General features: G+C 50.4%; 1 protein-coding gene across 2 annotated transcripts in view; it reads left to right on the forward strand.

The window, feature by feature from the left end:
- Positions 1-9,505: 9,505 nt before the first annotated feature.
- Positions 9,506-18,014, forward strand: part of UBE4B (ubiquitination factor E4B) — a 110,870-nt gene continuing 102,361 nt past the window's right edge. For both annotated transcript variants that reach the window (XM_040987884.1, XM_040987885.1), the window contains exon 1: positions 9,506-10,199. In XM_040987884.1, the coding sequence (XP_040843818.1) occupies positions 10,176-10,199 (24 nt within the window). In that variant the 5' untranslated portion in view covers positions 9,506-10,175. The remainder of the gene's footprint in view (positions 10,200-18,014) is intronic.

Raw genomic sequence — 18,014 nt, forward strand, 5'->3', positions numbered from 1 at the left:
CCAGAGCTTTCCACTGTGCTACGGATGGTGCAGCCACCTGCCTGCTGACTTCTTCACTGGCTGTTAGAGGTGCTCATCTTCCTCTCAGTTGGTTCCAACCATTGTCCACATCTCAAGGGGTGGTGACCTCATTCTCCTGTTATGTGCTGGAGCCATCTTTGACAGCCCCCTCTCTCTTTACATCCTCACAGTGTGGCAGCCATGGCTACTGTGTCTTCTTTCCAGAAAAATCTAGAACCCAACCACTTCTTCATTGCTGCCACTAGTACCTCATGACTGGATCACCGTACTGCTCACTTGGAACCCGAGCTCTGCTTCTACTTTTTTTTTTTTTTTTGTGCTACTTCTTTCCTGTGTCAACCCACTAGGGCACCGCAACTGGCTTCTAGTATATAACAGGAGAGTCAACTTGAAGTTCCATTCTCTAAAGGCTGGTAGGTCTGGGGTAACACAGGGCAAGATTATCAGCTACCAGAGAGAAAAGCGTGATGGTACTAAGTCTAGCACACTTTACATTCTTTTTTTTTTTCAGAATTTATTTTTATTTAAAAGACAGATTTGGGCCTGGTGTGGTGGCCTATCAGCTAAAATGTTCGCCTTGAATGTGCCAGGATCCCATATGGACGCCGGTTCTAATCCTGGCAGCCCTACTTCCCATCTAGCTCCCTGCTTGTGGCTTGGGGAAGCAGTAGAGATTGGCCCAAAGCCTTGGGACCCTGCACCCATGTGGGAGACCTGGATGAAGCTCCTGGCTCCTGGCTTTCGACTGGCACAGCACCGGCTATTGTGGTCACTTGTGGAGTGAACCATTGGACGGAAGCTCTTCCTCTCTGTCTCTCCTCCTCTCTGTATATCTATGCCTTTCCAATAAAATATAAATATATGAAATCTTAAAAAAAAAAAAACCAAGAGTCAGAATACACAGGCTTCATAGGCATTGAGGACCAACTGGGCAGGTGAAGCGACAGAGAACCAGATCATTTTCTGGATACCAGAGCTATGGGGATGCTATTCTCTTGGGAAACTCACAGGATTAGAAGAAATACATACAGTCCGAGAATCAAGATAGTGGAATAGGGTAAGGACACGTTTAAACAGATGGAGAAACATTTAATCAGGATGAAGCACAGAGGACACATTCCAGGAAATAGGAGAGGACAGAACAACAGCAGAGGGGTACCTGGAGACTGACAGACACAGAAAAGCAGTGGACACAACAGTGTGGTGTTGTAGTGACTGATACTCCAGCAGCATTCAGCTAACGGCCATCTGACCCCTCCCACCCCTCGCCCCCTCGCCAGAACTCCACTGGCAACCAGCTGGCAAAGGACTTTCACTGGGAGCTTGGGAAGTGAACCAAGACAAAGAACTATCCATCCTGCTGGTCCGTTTGATTGGACCAGGAGCAGAGACAGAGCAGCAGATCCCAGATGGGCAGTGCGAGGACAGGGTGGATTTCATAGCCCAGTCAGCCCACTAGAGTCAAACTGGGTGCCATTTTGCTTAAGGAGGCAAAGGCTATGGGGCAGGACTGAGCAAACGCTGAGCTGGGAGTGAACTTATTTCTGACTCAGTAGTGACTGCAACAATGTGGCATTCTACAGGTTCCACCCACGACAGGTCTGGGTAGGCCTCGACCTGAGACCTGATGGCCAGCAGAGCAAGAACACTAGCAGTGGTATGTCAGGCGCCATTTTGTATACTGTGGCAATAGCTTTAGGACTGCAGGGGACAACAGTGAACTGTGCATGTGCTGAGCTCGCAAGAACTCACTGAGGTCCGTAGATTGCACTGGTCCCACGGGAAAATAATACCGACTGTGGCATCATATGGGTCAAAATAGGCACCCAGACCAAACGTCCAACAAGTTCCAACAAGATCAGTACCACCAACAACCTAGCTATATAGGACACCTGGTGTCTCCGTAATCCTGGGACCTGCTCCAACCGGAAGTGGGAGAAAGGTTGTACAGACAACAATGCAGCCTCAGCACGGTATCACAGGAGGTGGAGCATGGTGAGCCAGAAGTTGGGGCTATGGAGTTCTTTGTGGAAATCTAACGTAAGAACCCAGGAACCTGCTGGAGGGAATGGCACAATTGGCTGCAAGCAAAGAGTTGTGTACCAACTGCAAGAAGTAAAATCAAACTGTAGACCTGTAGGTGACAGAGCTTAGAAACCTGCCCCAAGGAGAAGAATCTGCTAACCAGAAGTACGATGACCAAGAGCAAAAGAAGAGACAGAGGCACAATGAGTATTACTGAAGACTTTCATGCAAAGGAACAAAACCCTATGCCAACCTCAGAGTTAACTGAAGAAGACATTGAGAAAATGGGAGATACAGAATTCAGAAAATTCATTTTAAAGTTTCTGATCAACAATGAGAAGCACATACAAGAGTTCAAAGAATTTAAGGAATATTTCACACAAGCAATAGCAGCAATAAAGCAAATCAAGGTTGATATATCAGAAATTAAGAATACAGTGGAGCAAATTAAAACTACAGTGGAGAGTCTCCAAAATCGAATGAAGCAAGCAGAAGAAAGAATCTCAGAATTGGAATATATTCCTGTTATCAGAAGGAAACAAACAAAAAGCTGGAAGCAGAGCTGGATCAGGCCAAAAAAAGTATTCAAGAGTTGAAAGACACTATTAAGAGGCCTAATATAAGAATTATGGGAGTCCCAGAAGGTGCAGAAAGAGAAGCTGAGTTTGCAAATGTATTTAATGAAATAACAAAGGAAAATTTCCCTAATCTAGAGAAAGAATTGGGAAACAGTATCCAAGAGGGGCACAGAAATCCCAATAGGCCTGACCAAAAGCGATCTTCACCAAGACACATGATCATCAAACTCTCTTCAACTGAGCATAAGGAAAAGATCCTTAAATGTGCACATGAAAAAAATCAATTGACATATAAAGGAATGTCAATTAAACTCACAGGAGATCTCTCATAGGAAACTCTACAGGCCAAAAGAGAATGGAGTGACATATTCCAGATTTTAAAAGCAAAAAATTGTCGGCCTAGGATAACATATCCAGCAAAGCTTTCTTTTGTCTTGAAAATGAAATAAAATTCTTCCATAGCAAAGAAAAGCTAAAAGAATTAGTCTCTTCCAAACCTGCCCTACAAAGGATACTTCTAGACGTTCTCTTGACAGAGAAGAGGAATAACACCCAATGAAACCAAAGGTAAATGGGAAGAACATCCTAGTAAAATGACAACAGAAAACTAAAGCAATGAACAACCCATTCCTAAAATGACAGGACCAAATTACCACCCATATATATTAACCCTGAATGTAAATGCCTTAAGCTCAATCAAATGGCATAGATTAGTAGACTGGATTAAAAAACCAAAACCCATCTATTTATTGTCCAGAAGAGACACGTTTCACCAAAAAAAATCAGCGGAAACTATATTGCATGGGTTTTGATGTTTTCTGTTAGTTTCTTCTCTTCAAAACACTTTCTCCTGATTAAATTCTTCAATGACTCATAGATCATACAGTAGCATCATTTTCTGCAAGAAGGTTCTTGGTTTTCATTTCTTCAGCTACACGTTAGTCATTTCGTAGCATTTTATTTAACTTCATGGTGTTGTTAATTTCTTTTTTCTTCCTGATGTTGATTTTGTTTTGTGGCTTGTCATTTAAGGGGATGTATAGTAGCTGTGTAATGGAGACTAACATATCCAGATGTGAAGATACAATGTAGTATGCATTTCTACTTCCAGACAAAGATGGACTTAGAATGAAACTGTTTACTCTATCTTGACAATAGGATGCGGGACTCTCTGCCATTGTCCATGCCTGCAATGATGGACATATGACTGTGTATGAAGAACTAGATTTTAGTAATGGTATACAGGAACTAGGTCGTGGTGGGAGAATTGGGACTGGGATAAGGGAAATACCAGGAGCCTATGGAACTGTATCATAAAACTAGAATAATAATAATAAGAAGAAGAAGAAGAAAATGCAAAAAAAGAAAAAGTAAATAAAGAAAAAATATTTCCTGGTTAAAAAAAGAAACAAAACACGAGTCAGATCAGAATGGAGCAGTCAGGACACGGTGTTTCCCATATGGGATGCCAGCACTATATGGTGAAGGATTAATGTATTTGAGCCATGGCACTGGCTGTATAACACACTTTTCTTTTTTTCTTTAATTTCATTTTTAATATTGTTTACATAGTTGAGAGGGATGCATGCCCATGTGAGCCTCTGATTAGGGCAGGAAGGGTCAGGTATGGAGGAAGGTGGGTGGCACAAACGTTTCAGTTCTTCTTTATTTCCTCCTGTGTCTGCAGAGCGGGGGAGGGGAGGTGCTGCTTCTTGCTGTCAGAACACATCAACCCCCGTGGATGAGGGTGGTCATTTGAGGACACCTGAGAGACCCCAATGTGGGGAAGAGTGTTCTGTGGGGGTTACTTGAGTGGTATTGATAGTTTTGAGACATTGTCAACTTAATTGCACCAGAGCTGAGAAAATCTTTCCAAGGTCAATGGACTACCCAAGTCCACGCCAGTATGCAGCTACAGACCCAGACCTTTGTTGCAAAGCTTGGCCAGGAAAGTGGTCCAACCTGTCTGCTTTCCATCCTCTGACAAGGAGTTGACCTTCTCTGATGGCCTTGATGAGCTGGCTATCATGTTCCCTGTGTGCATCTGGGCATGCTGTCCACCGCACAGGCATCAGCAACTGAGGTGGCCCAGTCTTGGTACATGCACTTCAAGGTCAAATCATATATATCGTGGATTTTTCCCTGTGGCCAGGCTTTGAGTTCAGCAATCTAGTTGGGGAGTTCCCCAAGAAATTTCACATGGGGTAACCTCTGATTTGACTCTTGTGCACACCAACCAATGCGCATACTTAAGGATGCAGCTGCCTGGAGTTCCATTCTCAGCCCATTTCTCACATTAACTGATGGGTGCTGTGGCTGAGCCCTTCACAGACTCGATATTCATGTACACCAGTGGGTGCCATGGCCTAGTTGGGGTGACTCCCAGTAATCCTTCACCAGGCTCACCCCTAGCCCTTGTTTTTTTGTATGTGTGCCATGTGCTGCAGCCTAGCCCATCCCATTCCATATCCCATCAGGCTCTCATGTATACCCATGGGTATTGTGGCTTAGCTCAATCTGAACTGCTCCCAGACCTGGTCCACATATATACCCATGGGTGCTGTCACCTTGTCCAGCCTGGCCTGCCCCCAACCCTGGCTCTTGTGCTAACCAGCAGGAGCTGTGTCCTAGCAGGGAGTTCCCCAAGTTTCCCTACTAGGTCTGCTCCCAGTCCTGAATCTCATGTGACCGAGCAGTTACTATGATTCAGCCTAACTAACAGTACCCAGTGCTAGCACTTGCCAGTTGGTGCTGGGTCCTAGACATGCCAGCTTGCCTCTATTGTAGTTCTCCCATTTCAGTGCATGTGGCAGTCTTAGACTGGCCTGCTTCCATTCTAGCTCTCGCTAGCGGGTGTTACAGCCTAGTCCTGCTGTTACTGGCAGGTCCTGTAGTCCTATAGAGGTAAGCCCACAACTTCCCACAGAACCTTTTCCCAAATCTGGTTCTCTTGCATTCTGGTGGGTGCTGTGGTCCAGCTTGACATGGTTTACACCCTGCCCCAACACTTGCAGCGAGGTGGGCACTGTGGCCTAGCCCAGCCAGGCATGCCCAGATTGTGTGTGTGTGGTGGGCAGTGGGCAATGCTAGTGATCCCAGCCACGGTCTTCCTTGTGGGCAGATGCCTTGGTCTTGGTTTCCCCCCTCTTAACCACCCTGTCTCAGCTACCTTGCCTACCTGTGTGCTGGCCGGTGGAAGCCCCCAGAAGTCTCCCTGCCTGCGAAACAGACCCTCAACACCCCCCACTGAACACGCCCCTCCAACTCCCATGTGGGGGGGTGGCTGACTGACTGACACTTTCAGCTGCTCCCCTCCCTGCTCCACCCTGTTGTCTGTGAGAAGGGCTGCTCCCATGGGCAGTGCATGATGTTAGTTCAGCACCTTTCCTACAAGCACTGGTGATGCTGTTACAGAGGCAGCTTTGGCTCTTGACTCACCAGAATGAAGAATTTTCAAGTGAACAGTTCCGTGCACAGGGCGAGGTTCATGAGAAATACAAACCTGCAGCCACAGTGATCAGGAGGGCAGACTCCATGAGTCTGAGACCCAAGAGAAAGGCAGAGGTGGGGTCTTTCAAGCACAATCTGGGTGAGCAGATTAACACTTAACAACCAACGAGAGGGCAGGGACAAAACCCATCAGAGGTCCTGTCAGACTTGCTTGGGACCGGACAGAAAACCACCAGAAGGGTGGGATCCGTAACTTTTTTGTAGTCTCCTAAGATTGGGAACTCAGGAAGGTGGAATGACACTTGTGTTTTACCGCAAGCACCTTCTGGGCAGCAGGTGTCTTGTATGCTTTTAAACAGACTGGACTTGGGGTGGAGGGGTTGTTGTGATGATTCAGTTGCCTAAGCCTCCACTTCAAGCGTTGGGAGCTCACACTGGTGCCAGTTCATGTCCCAGCTGCTCCACTTTCCATCTAGCTCCCTGCCTGTGGCCTGGGAAAGCAGTGGAGGATGGCTCAGGACCTTGAGATCCTGAACTCATGTGGGAGATCTTAAAGAGGCTCCTGACTCCTGGCTTCGGATTGGCTCAGCTCCAACCCTTGGGGGAGCAAGCTAACGAATGGAGAATCTTTGTCTCTCGTTCTCTAAATTTGCCTTTCCAATAAACATAAATAAATCTTTAAAAATAAACTCCCCCTCCCCCCATTCCAACAGGGATGAGATCCTGACTCGCTATTAGCCCATCTGTCTCAAAAGAGGGCAGGAACAGAGGCTGGCTAACCCTGCCATAGGGCTTGCTGCTCAAATCAACCCCTACTTCCTGCACCACCCAAACCCCTCTGTGCACCACCCAAGCCTTCCTTTTTTTCTAAAACAAACATATAAATACACCTATTGATGTGCAAGGCAGGGCTACCCGGGTAATGTGCCTGGGAAGGCAGTGGAAGCTGAGCTTTGGGGCCCTGCATTCATGCCGGAGACCCAGAAGAGCCTCCAGGTTTGGGTTGCCCTAGCTTTAACTGTTGTAGCCATTTGGGGAGTGAATTAGCAGATGGAAAATCTCTCTGTCTCTCTTTCTGTCTCCACAGTAACTGACTTTCAAGCAAAACAAATCTGCAGATGACAGCATCAAGCAGGTGAGGAGGAGGCAGGCGTCCGGCACGATGGGGCTTGTTGCAACACACATCCCAGTGCCTCGATGTGGGTTCCTTCTCTGGTCCTGGTGTCAGCTTCCCGCTCGTGCTCATCCTGGGAGCAGCAGTGACAGCCCCAGGAGCGAGCTCCTTGCCACCTCCACGGAGACCCTCACAGAGCTGCAGGCTCCTGGCTTCAGCACGGCACAGCTCTGGATGTCTCTGAGGGGAGTGGAGTCGCGGTTGGAAGATCTCTTTGCTTCTCTGTCTTTCAAACAAATAAAAGTTGATAAAGACAGAAGAATTCACAGAGTTGTTGAAAACATTTGCAAATCATGTGTTTCATAAGGCACTGTATCCTAAACAGGAATTACAAGAGAAAGAAATATTTGAATAGATATCGACTTTTTTTTCCAGGATGATAAGCCCCTAAAAGATGTTCAACACTCTTAGCCCTTAAGGAAATGAAAAACAACAGACACCCTTTCACATCTACTAGTGTGGGTGCAGTATGAAAGACAGCAACTATTGTAGGCAAAGATTCGGAAAAGCTGGGACCCTCAGAGGTCGATGGTGGGAATAAAATAGTACAGGAGCTTTGCTTAACAGGTTAGCAGTTTCTCTTTTTCTTTTCTTTTAATATTTTTTTCTTGCAAAGTCAGATATACATAGAGGAGGAGAGACAGAGAGGAAGATCTTCCATCTGATGATTGACTCCCTAAGTGACTGCAAACACAGCCGGTGCTGCGCTGATTCAAAGCCAGGAGCCAGCAGCTCTTCCAGGTCTCTTGGTGCAGGGTCCCAAGGCTTTGTGCCATCCTCGACTGCTTTCCCAGGCCACAAGCAGGGAGGTGGATGGGAAGAGGAGCTGCGGGGATTAGAACAGGCATCCATATAGGATCCTTGTGCATTCAATGCAAAGACTTCAGCTGTAGGCCACCATGCCGGGCCCTACTTTTTTTTTTTTTAAATGATTTATATGTGTTCATTTGACAGACAGATTTTCCACGTTCGGTCACTTCCCAAATGAACTGATCCAAAATCAGGAGCCGCTTTTGGGTCTCTCAAGTGGGTGCAGGGTCCCCTCCATTGCTTTCCCAGGCCATAAGCAGGAAGCTGGCAGGGAAGTGGAACAGCCAGGACACATACTGTTGCCCGCATGGGAATGCTTCGGTTGTAGTGGGGGATTAGCCAGTTAGGGTATCGCGATGGCCTCTAGCAGTTCCTTAAAAGCTTAAGCCGGGAGCCCCGCAATATCTCATTTAAGAAAAATAAGAACACAGGCCCACGCAAAAAAAAAAAAAAACCGCTTGCTCATGAATATTTATAGCAGCATTATTTATAAAGTCAAAAAAGTGAAAAGGACCCCATAGTCCAATTTGATGAGCAAAATGTGGTGTAGCTGTACTACGGACTAATATTTTTAATGAAAAAGATGAAATGCTGGGGGGAGGGCAGGGAAGGAAGTGCGGGTTTGGGTGTCCACGTCATCAGGGGTCCAAGTTCTGGCTTCCAGAATTCCTTTCCTGGATAGCAGATAACGCGCCGGGCCAGCGGCGGTTTAATTTTACTGCAGATTCCTGTCCTGCCGAGTTCCTATTTTAGGTCGGTACAGATAAACCCCAACCTCAACGCCCAGCTGGCGTCTGGAGCTTGTAAAAAAAAGAAAACAAAACCGCTTTCCTGCCTCTCCCAGCGCGGCCTCTCGGCCTCTGACGGTCGCCCCCACACGCCTTGCTCGCCCATGTTTCTTACTAGGTTCTCTCATCCATTCTACACTCTCAGTCGTGAAACAATCTTCTAGCAAGACTCCTAAACACATTTCATAAAAGTTACACTGACTGTAACCTAAATCCCCTGACGCGTTCGTTCCCGGGCCAAGTTTTCGTCCGGCGGGTTTTTCCGAGGAAGCTGGAAGCCCCTCGCGCCGGAGAGGCCACGATGGCCGCCGGCCCCTCGACTGAGGCGGCGGGCGAGCGGGCACGAGAGGGGCGCTGGGCACCGGGGCCGCGGCCGAGCGCCCCCTCCAGGCCCGGCTCCCCGGCGCCGTGCCAGCCCCCCACACCTGGGCGCGCCCGCCGCCCCCGCGCCGTTGCCGTGGCAACGCCCGCCCCGCCCCCCGCAGCCTCCTCCGCCCCTCCCCCCGCCGGGCGCCGCGGCCGGGGAGCGGGCTGGGAGGGGGCGGGCGGAGGACGCAGGCGAGAGGAAATCGGCAGCGCGACGCCCGCGGCCTATTGGCTGCCGCGGCTCGGAGCCGCAAGCCCCGCCTCGCTGGAGGGGGCTCACGTGATCCCTTTCAAAGATGGCCGCCCTGTTGTTTTGATGAATAATACTTGGTGGGGCGAGGGGGTAAGAGTCGGGGTGGAGGGGTAGGAGGATTTACTCTTCCAGCGTGAGCATCGCGCATCCCATCCTCCTCCTCTCCCCAGCCCAGGCTCTGGCGTGGCGGCGGGGCGTGTCCGGCCTGCTCTGGGAAGGGGAGGGGCTTGCCTATCCGGGGCTGGGCTCTGCCCGGGCGGCTGTGGGGTCGCCTTACCTCGGGGCACCCACCTCTGCAGTTCAGGAGTTCCCGCCAGGGGCCCAGGGGCAGCGAGGCGAGCGGGATCGGCTGGGAAGGGTCGCAGCACGCTGGGGGCACGAGCCGAGCCGGGCACCGCGCTGCCTCGCCCGGGCATCTGGGAAGCAGGGGGTGCTGAGTGGCGCCCTGAGACCCCCGGAGCAGCGGCCGGGGCCGGAGGCTGGCACCTGCGGCGGTGCGAGGCTCGGGCGAGGGGAGCGGCGGCAGCCCAGGCGGTCCAGTGCCTCGTGTTCTTCTTTTTTAACCTCTGACTATGCAATTCTGAAACCTCCCCCACTCGGGGGACCCGACGGCCTCTGATCGGCACCTTTCGCGCTGCTGGCTGCCGCCCTGGTCTCGAACGCACAAGGACCTCTTCTTTCTCACGCCTGTCACCATTAAGAGGAAGGCGATGGAGGAGCTGAGCGCTGATGAGGTGAGAAGGCTGGGGGACGCCTTGAATCACTTCCCAGCTCTTGGGGGGCTTTCAACTGGAAGTGACTGGGTGGTATCGCGCCAAGGGTGTCTGGATTTGGGGCATGGGGAAGGAGTGGAAATGACATTGTCGCGAGAATTAAGATGACTCCGGGCGAGGGTCTTCGGTTTTCTTGCTTCTTTATCCAGCTCTCCCGTTGGCTGCTTTCCCAGTGTCCTAGGGTCTGAGCGCCTTGGGATGGGGGTAGTGTCGATCTTTTCTGCGGGGTTTTGGAGCCGAAGGAGATGGATGGACGTCCAGCTGCATTGTGTGTATGTGTCTTTTGGGATTTAGAGACTCATTTTGGATGAACTCAGAACGCATGGTGGGTGCAAAGTATTGGTGTGTGACCCTGTCGTTGTGTTAGTGGATCCGACGCCTTTGTGTTTGGGGGTGGTTTAAAGACGAATTTCTTCGCTTGTCTAAGGAAATGCGTATCTTGTCAGCATTCGAGAGGGTCCTAGTTAAAGTTAGCAGAGAAGTAAAGAGTTGGGGCTGCCTTCTCTTTCATTCTTTCTTTGCCTGGTTCTCAGTTTCCGATTTGTGCTTGGTTGTAGCAGAGCTTGGAGGAGACACAAATAAGTTCGTAAAGTCTGCCCTAGCTTCATTTCTCAAAGAAGCTTGTACACATCGCCTTCAGGGCTTCTTACAGGTTGTTTAGGAAGATGGCTGGAAAAAAGAAAGTAAAAGTTAGTCTACAAGGAATTTCTTTTGGTTCTTCTGATTTTTTTTTTTAAAAACCAACTAGGGGCTTCCCTTTCAGGGCCCCTGCTGTTTCTGCCTGTCTCAGCCCACCTACCCTGGTTTGTTTAAATTTCCCTCAAGCGTTCTGGAAGCGGTCCTTTATCCGGCAGCTTGATCTAGGAGACTTGCCTGCTCCAGTTTTTGGAGGCTCAGTCCCTGTGTTTATTCAAGTCAGCTGAAATTCTCCAGGGATGGAGGATTTGCTGGCGATAGGTTAAGGGTCAGAAAGGACACAAGTGATTTTTGCTCGTGGTGCTAGGTTGTAAAGCCCAGTTTGCGTGTGTGATGTTGCTGGCGCTGTTTTCCTCATGCAGTAAGCATCTGTTCCTAAGTCAGGAACGCATTCGACAGTATCCTTCATTCAGGTGGAAAAAAATGGAAGACCTCCTCGAGGCACTTTTTATGTAGTTTTTAAAAAAGTATCACTTTTTTCCTACTATAAACTCTGATGGATGAATTCTCAGGCAGTGAGCGTGTGTGTGTGTGTGTGTGTGTGTGTGTGTGTGTGTGAGCCCCATAGTCCTTTCCCAGCAGAATCTTCTCAGGATGATGTCTGAACAGTCCCTGGTTTTGAGGCTTTTTCAGTCTTTGGTTTTCAGGATGATGTCCTCAAAGCGCGGAAGTGTACGGACTGCTCTCCAATGTGTCCCTTGCTTTTCCCAGTCCTGGCATGAACTGTAACATTTTTGCTACCTTGCAGGGAATACATGTAACTTTTATGGAAGGAATAGAATGGACTTTTAAAGGGTCAACGGAATTTTAAAATAAAAGTGAAAATTAAATTCACTGTTAAAGGAAACTATGTAGTTATCTTCACATTGTTGTGAACACAGAGGGACAGTTATGGAAATAACTGGTCATTCTGCTCTCAGTAAAACCTAGAAAAGTAGTTTTTCGGGGGAGAATTTTTTTTTTTTTTTTTTAATATTCTGGTGTTACGTGAGTAATTCTCTGCAGTGAGATTTCTAAAGTTTTTGCCTTTGTGTTTTTACAGTGTTAGGATAAAGATGTGACAGGCCGACTTGATTTGGTTAGGAAATGAAAAACTCAGGCAAAGCATTTCAGGATTAAAGCAAGCGAGACAGCACTCCTTCAGTCTAAATGAGGAACGTAGGTAAGGTGGAGCTGGATGTTTTAGCAAACGGACAAATGAGAAGCAGCTTAACAAGACCAGTAGCTTTACAGGATCATATGTTATGATCACTTTTTGGTCCTCCCAGAGCTCATTGGACTTTTGTACTTTTTTTTTTTTTCACTTGCGCTTTGTAAGTCCTATAACTTCCCAGCTGACTATTATGTCTGGGTCGTGCCTTACCGAGAGGTCATTGCTCTGTGACTAAGCTTGTCCTCGGGAACCTGCGTCCCGGGATATCACTGTTGGCATGATGGGCATCGTGAAGCCCGCTCAGGTGTGTTGTTTTCCAGCGGGATGACGCTGTGGGGAGGGCAGGCATTCCAAACTGCGATGATGAAATTGCCTTGAAATGACTTCTCTTTGCTAACCCTTCTTAATGACCTTGCTCAGCTGCAGCTGTGCTGGCTGGCTGGGATTCTAGGTGTGGTCAGGACTGTTGAGTGTTTCTTCCCAAATGCAGAACCTGTCATTTTGACATCTCATCAGCCTTCTATAAGTGCCCAGGGATCCACACTGTGGGTGCAAGGAGCTAAGCAGCAGGGCCCTCCTCTCTTGCTTTCCCACGTGTGTTAACTGGGAGGTGGAATGGTGTCTGCATGGGATGGTGGCTACAACATGGGCCTGAATAAGTTTTGTTTACTTCATAACTGGGGTGTACCTTTCTCAAGAAGCCTGGTTGGAGGGTGGAATATGGCCTCCCAGGCGCTTCCTTCCTTTCCACACAATGATGTGGCAGGATTGACACTTAAGTGAGCTCTAACTATGTGTGCAGCCATTAACTTGCTTAGCCATTTTCCAGATAAGGAGATTGAGGCTAACAGAAGCGAAGAGCTTGCCCAAAAGCACATGACTGGTGAGTGAGGGCACTGGATCCCAGTCCCCAGCCCAACCACAACCTGCTCAGTCCCTTTCCTAAGCCACCTCTAAAGCAGAAATAACCTGAGCAGGCAAGCCACCCGGGCATTTTGTTCTGCCATTGCTGTTGCTGAGAGCCCAGGGTGGGGCTCCTGTCGGGAGGGAGACTTGTGCTGTGTGTGGAGCGCGTGGGCTGTGGGCCTGTGACACCGCGGGTTCATTCCACACCAGGTGTGGGCCCTGTGTGCGTGGAGCTGCCTTCTGGTGGGCAGAGGTAGATAACAAGCAGACAGACAAGTCAAATGTGCCTGTGATAGATGCCGTGACCAAGAAGGATGTCGCCTGGAGGAATGGGGTGTCCTGAGCGGTGTGTCACGGAGGCGGCTCTTGGAAAGGTGCAAAGGTGTCAGGGAAGAGCGGGTGCCAGGTGCCCAAGGTGCTGCATCCTTAGCTGCAGTAGTGACGAGGCCAGATGTGATGGGCTGGCTGTGGCAGCGGGTGAAGTCATCTTTCTTCTCATTTGCTTTGAAGTTGGGGTGCTGCTTGTAATACCTGCTGTACTCACTGTGGGCCAGGTGGCAGCGTGACACAGTTGTCGCTTCCTGTTTACCTGCATCCCTGTTCTGTGACATCGCGGGCCCACGTTCTGCTGTCATAGCCCCTCCAGTGAAGTGCTGCACAGTCAGTCACTCCGGGTTGTGGGCTCTGTGGACATCTGTTCCTCTTAGGTGCCATTTTCTTTCTTTACTTTTTTTTTTTAAGATTTATTTATTTTTATTGGAAAGGCAGATATACAGAGAGGAGGAGAGACAGAAAGATCTTCCTTCCGATGGTTCATTCCCCAAGAGGCTAGAGCTGAGCCAGTCTGAAGACAGGAGCCAGGAACTTCTTCTGGGTGTCCCACATTGGTGCAGGGTCCCAAGGCTTTAGGCCGTCCTTGACTGCTTTCCTCAGCCAGAAGCAGGAAGCTGGACGGGAAGAGGGACTGCCGGGACTAGAACTGGTACTCATATGGGATCTTGGCGCGTTCAAGACGAGGACTTTAGCCACTACACTATTACGCCAGGTGCTGGGTGCCATTTTGAAAGTCTTCCCAAGAAGTGACGCTGATGTAGCAGTGAACACCAGCGGTATTTTGTGTGCAGGGAGCAAAGACCTTGTGGTCAACAAAATGTGCTAGGAGGAAGGACTGCAGCTTTATATTTTACTGCAAAGGCAGAAGTGTACAGTTGTAAGAGACCATGACCTTCGGGTTGCATGGACGACGAGAAATTGCCTTTCATGCCGAGATGGTGTCCCTGGAGGTGGGAGATACTCCACCGTCCTCTGTGGAACTTAAGGGCGAGGAGAGCCTGGAATATGGCCCCGTTGCCAGCTTGTGAGGGCGTTTTGTTGGAGTGTGATGGGTAGTATTGGTTTTCCTTGGTCCTAATATTGGTCTAAATGCAGTCTTTGCAGTGTTCTGGATCAGGAGCTGCCCCGTGACCAGTCAGGTGCAAGTCTGCCCTGGGGGGCTTCTGTCCTGCCACAGTGGCTCAGGCTCCTGAGCAGCTGACAGCTCCAGGGGCAAGAGTGAGAGCTGAGGAGGTTGTGGAGGCCTTTGTAGGAGTCCCAGCGAGAGAGGAGATAAGCGCCTGTGGCCAGGGCTGCTGCTGGAGAGGTGGGAAACGGCCAGGTGTCCACCTGTCTGAGGGCCACATGTCTGCACGGGGTTGGGGGATGGGATGGTGGGGGTGCGAGACAGTGGAGCGGGGCCTGCTGGTGAGGCAGGTGGGTCGGTTTAACAGAGACAGGAAGTGGTGGTTGCTTAAGTAGAGAGATGTTTATTTCTCTCTCTATAGAAGGCTAGGTAGGAGGCCGGGGCTGGTGGGGGAGCTGTTAGGGGCTCAGGCACAATCTTTCTTGTCTCAGCTCTTCCATCTTGTGGTCCCTGTGTGAGCAGTCCAGGCAGGAGCCATGTGATGTCGTACCTTCTCCTTCATGGCACAGCCTGAAGGCTGTGCAGTTACTTTTTCTTTTTTAAAGATTTATTTATTTTTATTGAAAAGGCAGATATACAGAGAGGAGGAGAGACAGAGAGGAAGATCTTCCATCCGATGATTTACTCCCCAAGTGACTGCAAACAGCTGGTCCCAAGGCTTTGGGCTGTCCTTGACTGCTTTCCCAGGCCACAGGCAGGGAGCTGGATGGGAAGCGGGGCTGCTGGGGTTAGAACCGGCACCCATATGGGATCCTGGCACATTCAAGGCGAGGACTTTGCCGCTAGGCCACGATGCCAGGCTCTGTGTGGTCACTTTTGCTCACCTCTTGCTGGCCAGGGCCAGAGTCCTGTGGCCATAGGTGTTTGTTGGGAAGACTGCAGAGTGGTTTTTACTGGTGAGCTAAGGCTGCTTGGCCTTTCTTTCCAAACCTCTTCCCATAGCTTTAACCTGTGATGCCTTCCTAAGGGAGACTGCCCGACATCCACTGCTTCAGGTTGTGGATTCTGGGTGGACCAGTGAGGACAGATGAAGAACTTTAGATGGAAACATAAGGTACCCACTGTGTCCCCGGCCCTGGGCTGTGGTGGGATGGCATGGGATGCTGGGAATCCCAGCTCCTGTTTGGAAGAGGGAGGAATGAGCCCCCTCCCCCACCCCAGATGTCGAGTGTGAGGTGCTGGTGTGAGTCCCTCCTGTAGCAGCCCAGGCTCTGGTCTCTGGGGAGCACCCCTTGTCCTTGGCCTACAGGGGTCTGCCTTAACCCTCAGAACTTTCTCTTTCCTGCTGGGGTCTGGTTGGAAGTATGGCCCAGCAGTCACTGCAGCTGTTTGCCGTTGGCCCTGGGAATGTGGAAGGAGCTGGGTTCCTTAGGCCCAGACATCCAGGCTGGGGGGGCGGATAACCGTAGTCTGTGGCCTGGGGACAGGCCTAGGCAGCTCCGTGTTCCTGTGAGGGCCTGCTCGCCAGTCAGCTGCAGTGCAGGTCTGTCCCATGCTCCTGGGACTGGGTCCTTACACTGCTCAGGGGACAAGACACATCCCAAGCCCATACTGCTCCACTAGTTCTGCTGGCATCCCATTGACCATGTAGACATGCATGCTGCTTGCCGGGGCCACAGGTTCCCCAGTGGCTGACCTGGGCTGGCGGCCTTTGTCCTCACTGTCTGTGCCCAGGATGACCCCTGACCCGGTGCGTGTATTGATATTGGGGTTGGTGAGTCTGGGTCTCAGTTCTGTATCTCAGTTAAGATTTTTTTAAAACATGGCAGTTCTGCTGTGGCTCCGGCTTCTCCTCCTGCTCCTGTGAAGCCCAGGCGGGGTGTGGGGTTTCGTCCTAATGACCGCCAAAGCTCCTCCCCCCGCCAATATCATGAATCGATGAATCTTGGGGTTCAGTTTTCAAAGTAGCGCTTGGAGGACTTGTTCCCGGCAGTCATATCCGAGAGGAAGGACTTCATTGTCAGAATTGTAATTCAGAGTCGGAAATGCCTGGGTGTTTCAAAAGAAAATACTTGGGCCCGGTGTGGTGGCGCAGTGGTTAAAGTTCTCGCCTTGCACGCCTGGGATCCCATATGGGCGCCGGTTCTAATCCCGGCAGCCCCGCTTCCCTTCCAGCTCCCTGCCTGTGGCCCGGGAAAGCAGTCGAGGACGGCCCAAAGCTTTGGGAACCTGCACCCGCGTGGGAGACCCAGAAGAGGCTCCTGGCTTCGGATCGGCATAGTATCGGCCCGTTGCGCTCACTTGGGGAGTGAATCATCGGACGGAAGATCTTCCTCTCTGTCTCTCCTCTCTGTATATCCGCCTTTCCAATAAAAAATAATAAAAAAGAAAATACTTAGGTAGCTGTTTATTGGAAAGGCGGAGTGACAGAGACAGAGATGCACAGACTGCTCTGATCTTGGTGAGGTTTACTCCTGGCCGACAGGAACCGAGCGCCTGGGCCGGCAGCTGCTGTCCCCTCTCGTGCTTTAGCAGGAACCGGCGCGGGAAGCGGAGGGGCGGGAACTTGAACTGGCGCTTGTCGTGGCTCAGGCTGGGTTCCTGGGACTTTATAGCTCTTCTCTCAGGGAAGACTGGATTGTATGTACCCTTTTAGTCGGTGCCATCTAGCATCTCAGAGGCGCTGTGCCTGTGGGGACGCTGCTGAAGCGGCTGCCTCTCCCTGGTTCTGTGCGAGGCCACGTCGCAGAGCTTGCCGCAACCCGTGTTCTTTCAGTCTCCTCACCTGTGGGCCACCTTTTGTGTTGGCTGTAGCTGTCACTTGTCAGTCCTGCTCTTCCCTAAAACCTGGAGTGACTGATGGCCTGGGCACGCTCAGAGGGGGCAGGTGGAGTGAGGGGGCTGGGAAGGAACAGAGCTGCTTACGAAGGGGTACCTAGGAATGTCAGGACAAACAGGCTGTGTGTCACAGCTCAAAACTGGAGCTGGAGGTGACTCGCTCTACTCACATCAGATGCATTGTCCTTCCTCCCCGCTGCCTCCCCAGGTAAGGGGATGAAAACCTCTGAACTGGAGGCCGCTCTGTTAGCTGCTTGTTCACCAAGTCCTGGTGAGCACTTCCCTGCCTCCATCTCAGCTTCAAAGGGCAGGACTTGGTGAACTTTCTACTCAAATGTTAAAAATCCATTTGGATTCTTACAGTGATAGCAGCAGGTGCACTGAAACCACAGTGTGTCAGGCACACAGCTCAGCAAGGCCAGGGTCACAGCCTGAGGGACTCCATGCCTGCCTGCCTGGGTCATCGGGCGCCATCTTCTCCTGGCTATCTGAGAGTTCTGCTTTAGGACTCTGCCCTAGTGACCTGACCCCTCCCAGAGCCCGCCTCCCGTGCCCTCAGTGGGGGTTAGGCGTCCAACGGGGTCTAGGGAGTGTAGGCAAATACTCAGCCATGGCTGTAGAGTGCGACTAGATCCCGAGATCCCACAGCAGTTGTAGAGTTTCCATGTTTTGGGGAAAATGTTATTACGTTCTGTATTGGGTTTTTGTTACTGTAATGCAGTACCTGAGACAGCTAATTTCTAAAGAGAAGGTGGATTTTGGCTCTTCGATCTACAGTGAGGTG

The sequence above is a fragment of the Ochotona curzoniae genome, unplaced genomic scaffold, assembly GCF_017591425.1.
Source record: "Ochotona curzoniae isolate NIBS_2020 unplaced genomic scaffold, NIBS_Ocur_1.0 contig_4792, whole genome shotgun sequence".
NCBI classification, from domain to species: Eukaryota; Metazoa; Chordata; class Mammalia; order Lagomorpha; family Ochotonidae; genus Ochotona; species Ochotona curzoniae.